General features: G+C 33.5%; 1 protein-coding gene across 1 annotated transcript; it reads right to left on the bottom strand.

Annotated features, from left to right (window-relative positions):
• Positions 1 to 884: 884 nt before the first annotated feature.
• LOC109021508 (ATP synthase subunit epsilon, mitochondrial) lies at positions 885 to 7,245 on the bottom strand. Its single transcript, XM_019004150.2, has 2 exons — positions 7,012 to 7,245; positions 885 to 1,189 (listed from the first exon to the last, which is right to left on the bottom strand). Exons 1-2 carry the CDS (start codon positions 7,193 to 7,195, stop codon positions 1,161 to 1,163), a joined length of 213 nt encoding a protein of 70 aa, XP_018859695.1. The 5' UTR covers positions 7,196 to 7,245; the 3' UTR covers positions 885 to 1,160.
• Between the last annotated feature and the right edge of the window lie 3,724 nt (positions 7,246 to 10,969).

Here is a 10,969-nt window from a genome sequence, read left to right as displayed (position 1 = left end):
TAAAGTCAAGTCCTAACGGGCCTTTTAGGTGAGGTGTTATAGTATTGTGTTCTTGTTGAATATTCAACTTATTTTTAGTTTATTTTTATATTTTTAACCACCCAAATGATGATATAATACTCAAGACGAACAAACGAGCTAGACTTAGACGGGAAAATCTTGTAGTGTTGGTGAATCTCTTGTTGCCATTTAGATTGGATTGTTTCAGATTTTATGTTAGCATTTTATTTTCAATTATTTCTTTCCACTTTCAAGACTCTAATTATGTTTCTATGTTAAATGACTTGGTTCAAACGAAAGATTTAATTTTATTTAGATGAATAATTTATTTTTATATGCCTGGTACAAGTTACATAACATCCCTAACCTACCAGAGGGGGTGTTGTATTTGATACAAGGACCTTGTCTTCATCTGTAGTGAAAAGTTGGCACCTCTTTGTAGTCTACTCGGGGATGAGACTCTGACCTTTCCCTTTCTTTTTATCAATTCCTATTTTTGACACTTAATTTTGTCAAGGCACAACGTTAAGTCTAACACACAAGTATTAACTTGAAACAATACTAAATTTAGATAGTATTAATTTAGTTTTATAAAGGTTGATTTTTTATTCTGTAAACATGAATCCATTTGGACACCATTTAGATAGTAAGATGAGATTATATGATTTAAAATAAAAAATAAAAATCTAATAAAATATTATTAGAATATTATTTTTTAAGATTATTATTATTTTAATATTTGAAAAAATTCAATTATTTATTATATTTTAAAATTTTAAATAAATTATAATAATTAGATAAAATAAAATCGTTTTTATATCGACGCAAGGCCGAATAAGGTTATGCACCGTTGTGTAGATAAATACCGGACTTAAAAAGAGAGCTAGAAAAGTCGAAATGCGAACTTTTTTAGCCGTTCAAAAAGTCTTACATCACATCATGGCAAGGGTTACTTTCCAAGATGTTAGATTTCCAGGTATGACAACATTAATTATTACAGGTGCAATACATGCAAACCCAAAATCCAATCCACGCTCGGAATGTTTGAGCATAACAGAACCAAAACAATCATAATCTATGAACTACAAAGCAGAAGAAAACCTCAGCGTAATAACTTTTAACCTTCAGAAACATATGATGACAACTGTAGCCTCCAGAACTCAATCTTCTGCTGTGTCTGAACGGAGAGCTGATAATAAAAGAGGAAACATATTGTCAGAAAGTGAATTATGAAGAGAGCCATCAATAAAAAATGCCGACTGAAGACAAGTAATCTGTACTATTTACACTAATCTGTACTCTTTTAAGTGCACTAATGAACATTTTTCACTTGCCATTTTAAGTGGTAAGGCGAACTTGTATGCATGACCCCCATGTCACAGGTTTGATTCCCCCTGAGATCAAACTGAAATTTAAGTGGGAGGCTATGGGGGTGGGTTGTTGTGCTAGTCTTCCTAGGAGTTTAGGTTCCATGTCCTAAGGGCACTACCACGGGATAGTTCCCCCGTCAAAAAATAGGAAAAAAAACTTTACAACACAAAATCCTTCATGTGAAACACATGGTCTAAATATCAAGAAGTTACAGCATACATACATACATACATACATACATACATATATATATGGACTGAAGAAGTGGACCGATAAGTGCAAATGCACTTTTTTTTTTTTTTCCCTCTTTTCTTTTAATCATTTTTTACACAGTTTTAAATATTTTTAAAAAAATAATAATAATAATAATAATTCACTAATATTCACTTCCTTAACCATTAAGTAAAAGAAATAAAAAATTCAATTGGTTACTTTTATTGGTTCAACTAAAATTTTCCTATATATATATATATATTCATATATCAAGAAGTTAACAAACCAACAAATACCATCAGCAATCAGGCTATCTTATACAAAGCATAAGTCGCCTCATTGAAAAGATAATTTTTGTTTATAAGTCATCTGCATACAAAAGATAATGAATGGATAGGTCCCCAAAAACTTCTCCAGGATCTCATAAATTAAAACATTTCCAACAGACATCCATAATATATCGAGCACAAAAGCTATCAAACTGAAAAAAGATTTATTAGGGATTTTGAAAATAGATCACTACATCGAATCTGCATTTTGAAAACTGGGCACTGATATCAAATTGAAAACAGACTTCATCAGCAAAACATATTTTACAATCAAGAAACTAAGACTGTCAGAGTTGGACCCCAACCATACAAGAAATCAGCATAAAAAATAAAAAAACACTGGTTAGTGGGAGAAACCCAGGATCTCAAGCCAACTTGTAGATGGACAAAAGAATCATCTTGTGGAGAAACATGGGGCTAGGTCAAGCTTTATTAAAGTTAGTACAAGATTGCAGATACTTTTGTGGACAAAATACACAAATGTCCTTACCAGCTTCAATCCTATAATGTTAAAAAAACTTCTTTGTTTTACTGATAAAAAAAGAAAAGAAAAGAAAAGAATACTTCTTAGTTTAGGTAAAGCCGAGAGAAAACAGTTTAGGCATGCTTTGTTGGAATCGCATTGAAATTGCTGAACAAACAGAAGGAAAAACATAAGAAAATGGAACTAGACATCACACTTAGGGCTCCTCAATGTCACACCTCGGATATGGTTCATCATTCTTTGCCAAAACTATCGGACTTGATTTCTATTGAGTCAAAGCATTACATCACTACAGACAAGGATTTTATCAATGATCAAAAGGGGCGTCACAGCTGGCCACAAGAAACATACAAGAGATACACCTCTAAAAAAAATGAAAGAGCAGCAACACCATCTTCGGCCATTATCCCATGAAAAGGGTGTTTAGAACAAAAGACTTCAGCTCCAAAACTGATTTTCGCAACAATCAAAGCTGCTGTTCTTTCTTTCACACCATTGTATGCACAATGAAGTCATTCTCCACAAAAGTGCTCCCTCATGGTTGCCATATTACTCTTTCCACAAGAAGGCATCACCCAAACTTTCTCAAAGGGGCCAAAAGTGTTCAATAAGATTCTAGCCTCTCAATGTACAAGAAGATGATTTGCCGATTCTCCACCTTTATTGCAGATGCAACAACAATTAACCACTAGCAAGTATCTTTTCCTTATTTTGTCCTAGGTAAAAATATTCCCTAATGCTGCCGTCCAAGTAATGTAGTTCTCCTTAAAAGACTACTCTCCTAGATGGGGCGCCCAAACCATTTTATCTTCACCAACGCATCCCACCCTACAAGAGTACAATCTGCGAAATAAAAAGGAAAAAGGAACCCCCCTCCTGGTCATTAGCCCCGCTATTGAAGGTTACATCTTATTGAATAGAACCATGCCCAAGATCATAATGATCACCAGATAATCAGACTTGATGCAAGCAATTCTTAGTAAATCCAGGAAGGAAGTCAAGAATTAATCACTACATCACACATCCTTCCAGAAGCAAATCTTGGACCTCACTCTTGGGGACATTGGATTCGGAGAGTTTTCCCTTGAATTAGTCGAGGTGCACTTGCAAGAAACTCCTTGCTGAGCTTGTGCACCATTGGGATTAGTCATGACTTTTTCTTGGACACCCGGTGTCAATAAAAAAAATCTTGAACTCGTCAACCATTTCAAATCTAGTAAAATGGAAAAAGTATGCTCAACGACTTCTAATGTTCTTCCAATAATAAACTCTAAAGTTAATTATGACCTAAGGGAGGCCCAAGCCACATCTGGACAAAGCCTACAAAAGTAGTCACAGTCACAATTGGGGCCCCTTGAAATCATTATAAAGAACAAATATTTTCCCCCCTAAGCAATACACAGAATAACATCTTGCCATGTGTCCATTACAGTCAATTTATGCAAAGAAGAAAATAATCTTCCTTTTAAAAGTTAAAAGAAAAGAATGAAGTTCACCCCTCCCCTTTCCCTCACAGAGACCACACTGGTGAAGGGTGTCCACCATCCTATCCCCGAACAGAACAGGGGCTTCTCAAGGGCATATTTGCACGCAGCTACTGTGGTGGAAGGTTGAGATGTGTCCCTCCCTTCACGGGCGGTTACAAGGGGCAACAAGGGGGGACAATTCCCCACCTTACCCATTGCACGGGGATAGCATTGAGAGCATATCTCGCCTCCCATTCCAAGCACGACTGCGCTACTGCTCCACTGCCCTTGCTTTTTATTTTTTGAAATGGGGGGTTTTGACACGTTTTAAAATCGCTCTTGAAACCCACCCCTGCCAAATAATTTATGCATGAGATCAGTTTCTAAACCAGTTTTGAAATTGAAACCGAATCTAAAATCAGTTACCATGCATCCCCAAGAAAGCCTAAAATAGGGATCCAAGCTATGGTCCATAAACAATTAAAGAATGGTATATTATTCTTAACTCCTATAATTGAATAAAACTAACATCAAACAAGACCCTTTTTCTGCCACCTATATTAGCACAATTGTTCTCACACTATCGTCATGTGTAACATAGAATCTTGTTAACCATCTTAATTGGATTTAATTCAATGACTCGCCTGCCTTAAGAGAACCATTCATCAAAGAAAATAGTAGAGAATCAAACAAGCTTATCTAATGCCACTTATGTAACACCCCAAATTTAGTATGAGGGTGGTGAATGGCATAGGTGTTGCTCTTATACATGTCCCATATACTTGGGCTTTGCCTATTCCCATTAATAAAGTTTCTTTTTTACCACTACAAAAAAATAGGTTGAGGATGGTGAATAAGAATCAGCATTACCTGCAAGGAAGAGCTTCTTAAGATATATAGTCATTGCAAGTTATTTCAATTGTAACATTGACCATCCATACTTTAGTATATGCCCAAATGTGGTTTGGGCATTCCTTTGGTCAATAGAAATGGTATTAGAGTCAATCTATAGTTAGAAGTGTGTGATTTAAGCAGTACACCTAGAATGGAATGGCCTAATGGGATCATTAAGGATATGAGGAAAAGATTATAACACCAAAGAAAGAAGAGATCTTGGTGGAATTGCCACATGTTCCCGGGAGTCTACCAGTGGTCTTCTAGCATTAGAAGTTTTTTCTCTATCCATGGATCCTTTAATATTAGTAAAAATTAGAAGTATTGATCCAATTAAAAAAATATATATACGTTTCGTAATTTCAGAAAAAGGAATATCGAAAACTTGAGTGGCTGAAGCTGAAGCAGCATCTAGTATGAGAGCGGTTTCTGGCAACTTACTTTGCTTCTGTTTATAATGAGTATATCAGGCTCTAATTGTAACATTACTAGTCTGTAGACTATAACCCCAACATTTGGCTTGATCTCTTTGGGTAGTTACATATTTTCCAAAAACATAGCAGGCCTTATATATCACAGATAGCACTTCTTCACTCTTATTTAAAACTTTTAACAAAAAAAATCATCTTCTTAGAGACATTGACACCTTCTAGATGCAAAAATCACATTATTACTTCATAAATTATTATCATTTCCACCACAAGGGCCATCTAATGAGCCAACACCAGTAACAACACTACCAAAGAGCCCACACTTCCTTAGTATAGCATGACTAATAATCCATATGCTCTCATAGATTATAGCAGTCAAAAGCACACATTGTCCATCAAAATATGAAGAACAAAAATTAGTAAAACAAATACTCTTGTTGAAGAAATCTAAATCATCACTTCCTCCCCCACCCTGACACACCAGCCAAAAGATTAAAAAAAAAAAAAACAAAATGGTTCAAAATTTTCAAAGAACTAAAATGAATCTATCTCAAAAGATGCACTAAAAGGTAAGTAGAAGAACAATACCCTTCCTCTACATCCAAAAGGCTAAATACACCTTTAAAAAGCCAAACTTATTGCCAACCCAAAGAAAGCATTGCTGCATAGTATTGAAACTTCATAGGTGAGCTAAGTCACCAAAATAACAACTACCAGTGTCGTAGCAGTAAAGGAAAATAATGGTCAAATTATAACTCCCTGTACAAGCCTTTCAAATAAAGCCCATAAAACAATCATCTTTCAGCAACAAAGTGAATTTATCATGCATCTCATAGTCAAGGAAACAGGGCAAGCATACAAAACTATGGAAAACATTATGGGACCAATCAATTGAACTCCTAACATGTCCATGTCCAAGCATGCACTTAGAATTTCAGCTTATTTCCATAATAACCAATATGGACCATGTACTTCCAGGCTATGCCTATTTCATTCGTATATATAAAATTTACCTCTTATAAAAAAAAAAAAAAAGTATCAAAAGGGTCAGGCATTAGACTATTGGAATAACGTAAGACCAAGCTACAATTCAAAAGCTAGAGAACGCACACAAAATACAAGTAAATTTTCTATCGCATGTTGTATAAAATTTACCTCTTATAAAAAAAAAAAAAGTATCAAAAGGGTCAGGCATTAGAATATTGGAATAACCTAGGGCCGAGCTACAATTCAAAAGCTAGAGAGCGCACACAAAATACAAGTAAATTTTCTATCGCATGTTGCACGATGCCTAAATTTGGGATTCTGTCAGGGACAGCCAGGCAAGTGTTTCGAGATGCGAGGTTAATCGAGCCAAACAGAGCCAAAAGCCAACACCAAAACAAGGACGACCTATAGGTATCCTATTTAATACCTGAATAAATTTTTTTTTAAAAAAAAAAAAACCCTGAAATCCAAATCTCAACTGCTTCACCTTTCAAGAAGACAACTTTCCTTCATCATTTTTTAAATAATTTTCTTCTCGAGTTTCGTTGGCCTCCATACAGAATTGGAAGAACAAATTCAGACTATCTCCCACACAGATAGGCACATCAGAATGAAATAATGAGATTAGAAATCAATGAAAAAGACGCCAGATTGCAACAACAAAAGATTCGCATATAAATATCGTCTATATGACCACATCCAAGTGAAAGCGATGAGAGATTGAGAAAATCTCAGCTAAAGAAACCCTCGATCCAATCCGATCTTTAGCAGTCAGATAGAGATAATCCGAAGCAGTCAGATAGAAATAGAGAAAAGTTAGATTGAAGTAAACATACTTGGCTTCTGGGGCTTTCCGTCGGCCCACTTGGAAACGGAGAAATGGACCTTCTCGCGAGTGAGTGCGTCCGTTTTGTATGGCTCCTTGAGGCAGTTCCTCACCAGATTCGCGCATATGTTGGAGTATGTTATGTACGTCATCCCCGCTGCTCTCCAAAAAGGTGCTGCTGCGTTCGACGCCATTTTCCGGTTCTCGGTGTACTCTCTGCGTCCTTGTGATCCCGTGGTTTCATCTTACTGTTTGGATTGGATTTATAGTAAGCACGAGATCAACCTAAATCCTTCGTTGGGCCGGACTTGGTTCGGCTTTTGGGTTTTGTGTGTATCAAGTTACGGGTGGACCGGAAAATCGGCTGAATCGGATTGGATCGAATTTGTGGATTTGGTCCAGTTTGTAATCGATTCGGTGCAATAACGGTTTTTAAAAATGAAAATTGGTCCTAAATAAATGGGGAATCGATTTTCATATTTTAAAAATTAGTTTAAATCGAATTGGACCGGTACATATATATTTTCAATTTTTTATATTATATATAATTTATATTATTATTATTATATATATTATATACTACATTTCTAATTAATATAATATAAAATTCTAATCTTAATATTTAATTCTATTAATCTTATAACATAAAATTAATATACTTATATAATTAGACACTAATTATACTATTTTAATCTTATTATTCAAGTTTATTAATCTCACTAATAAGTTAGATACTATTTATATTATACTACTATAATTGAACATTAAAGAATTAGTAATTTTTAATAATAAATACTAAATTCTCACAATTAAGTTTAGTTTTAAAAAATTTATAATAATAAACATATATAGTGTCGCACGTGTAAAAGGTAAACCAAAAAATCAGATTGGACCGGACCGAAATCGTAAAAATCGTAAGTTTCGATTTTGGTGATAAATTGGTCCGTATCAGTTCATAAATTTCTAAAACTGATATATACCAGCTCGATTCTAAAATTTCTCTAAATCTGAATCAGTTACATCCCTAATCCAAGTATCCTACAGAAAAAAATAAAAAATAAAATAAAATCTGGCTACTATTTCTCAATCGCTACTCGATCACCCAAGATATTGAAATTTGGCCGCAGTATTTTATGGTAGTAAATACGTGCATGGATCATCGTTACGATCGGTTTGAATATTTAAAATATTTTAATATATCGATAAATTACAATTAAATGATTTAAATTAGGATATTTTATTAGTTCTTAAAAATGAGAAAAATATTATAAAGTTAAAAAAAATTGAATATAATTTTTTAACATAATTTTTATTTTGAAATTTCAAAATGTAGTATTATTTTTTATATTTTGTTTTAGAATTTAAGAAAGTTTTAATGATTAAGTATATTTTCTTAGGTCAGAACAAGTTGATAGGATCCTCTTTTTTCGCCCCATGTTGCTATATAATTAGATAAAAAGGTTAAAAATTTGAAATTGAAAAGTAGTTTATGTTTGAGTGATGTTTGAGAGGATAACATATCAGAATGTTTGAGAATACTTGAGAACAATTGTGTTGCCAAACAGACCTTTAGATTTTAGTTTATAAAATTTTAACACATTCATGTATCAGCACTGAAATTCTTAAATTTATAAATATATCATCTTAATTCATATATCACTTTTTCATATTTTTTATTCATTCATGTAAAAGGAGCATTTAAGGATAATTTTTAACACTCAAGAAATTTGAGATGAATGATATTGAGTCTCTGAATAGCTAGTTTTATGTATTGCAATCTTCTAGTTCTTTTATTATTTCTGTTTAATTTTACAACATGTTATCAATACGAGTCTACCAATTGTTGTGTCCAAGTGATTTCTGACAAGATTTTCCCCTAACATTTCTCAATTATTGTAAATTTCTATATAAGTTTTGCAACTTCACTATCTTGCCTATTGATATCTGATTCTGTTTATTATAAATAATTTTCTAAAATTTTGATATGATCTTTGGAATATTGTATAATGTATAATATTATCACATTAATGTAATGAATATTCTTATATAGTATATCTTATTTCTATTTTGAATACTTCTTACTCATTTAATACATAATATATTTTAGGGTGGCTCTACAGCCACCGCTCCCAGTCCTGCCATCGATAGTGTAAAATGTTATGTTTTTTTATTTTACTTTTTTATATATGTATTTTTTTAACACTGTAAAATATTTTTAAAAAAAATAAAAAAAATTATAATATCATTAAAAAATACTTACTTAATCACTAAGTAAACAAAATTAAAAAAATATATAGCGGGACCGGGAGCGGTGTGAGTAGCTTTACTCTATATTTTATAGATCATGACAAATCTTGCAAAACTAGAATTTGTTACCCTTGATGTTTTTGGCAACAATTTTAAAAATCTTCCAGAAATTCAATGGGTGAATTTATTTAAGGTTTAGGAACGTCATGAAAATCCCAAAAAGGTCTATGAATCGAGGAATCGCGTAGGTTTTAATCTGTCAACTTAGTCACTTTCTTACCCACTTTGGTGATAGAAGAGCAATTTTATTTATTTGAAATATTTACGAGTATGAGATTGAGAAACGGTTTGCACCATTAATCTTAAATGAATATTTAGGATTTTTCGGTGCAATAATACATTTTTCATTTTTTTGAGTGAAGTTGTTCAAAAATGCCTTTTGATTTAATCGAGGTACCTAGGAGTCGGAATTTGTGAAACGAATTGCATTATTAGGTTCATATGATTATTTAGAATTTTATAATGTATAGTTTATTTGCACCATTTTTGGAGTGAATAATAACATTTGTGATAGAGCTATGTAGTACTCAGTTCAGTCAATTTTCAAATCATAGTGTGGATTGTCCAAATCAGCATTGAGAAATTTATTTGAAAAATTAATAAAATTTTAGCCACACTTAGTGAATAGTATAGGACACTTAGCACGAAGAGGAACCATGAGATAAAAATGTGAAGGAAATGAAAGAAAATCAAACATTATGATTATGCCACCTAAGCCAAACACTGTTCCATCCAACCATTATTTTTGTGTCAAATCAAAGACAGTTTCAACCCTAGTGAAATCCAAAATCTTTAAAGTCCAATTGAAACCCCAAAACCTTGGTGAAAGCCGAAATCCTAAAAGGTTTCCCCAAACCCCTAATAGTTACCCCAAACCCTAAATGTTGGCCGGTTTTAGCTTAGTGTTTAATCACTTAATTAAATCACTTTTTCATACTATTAACCACTCAAATTCATGTCATTATACCCTCATTTATTCTTTTATTCCTTGGTAATTTAATTGGGCGAAGAGAATTTGGATTTGGGCTTATTGGAAATCGAAACCCCAAACCAAACCTTTTTGAAATCCTAAATGAGGCCCAATCGGTTTAGGCCCATTAAGGCCTACCGAAAAGCACCACCTAGGCAAGGGCTATTGAGTAAGTTTCAACCACTGTTCTAGGTATACTTTCACTACCCTTGTCAGCCCAAATAATAGCTGATGGGAGCTCAATCAGCAACCTCAACACCACCCATCACATGGAAGCTTTCAAGGCTGAAAACCATATGTTGTTACCCACGGTTTTGCCCATGATTTTGGTTGACAAAACCACCCTCAAATGTTCACCCTCACATCCCTTCTAAGCCTTCAAGCCCTACTTAAGTCTTCCAAGCCATCCCCTTCGTTTTTTTGTCACTTTCATATCACTTTCTTGGAGAGAACTCGAGAGGAGGTTTCACATAGTGTTTCTAGCTAATCTTGCTTGACTTTTTCGAAACTTTTGTAAGTAGATTCTCAAGAAAATACCTTCATATAAATTATTCCATTGGTATATTATGGGTGATTTTTCATGGAGGCTTTCTTAGTGAAAAGTTGTTTGAGCATGCAAAGGTCTTACTGGGTGATAGTCTAGATGTTGTGTGCAATTTTGATTTATTTGATAAAGTTTTTGGGAAGATCT

This window comes from Juglans regia, chromosome 7, assembly GCF_001411555.2.
Source record: "Juglans regia cultivar Chandler chromosome 7, Walnut 2.0, whole genome shotgun sequence".
In the NCBI taxonomy this organism is placed as follows: Eukaryota; Viridiplantae; Streptophyta; class Magnoliopsida; order Fagales; family Juglandaceae; genus Juglans; species Juglans regia.
This window is presented reverse-complemented; position numbering and strand designations above follow the sequence as displayed.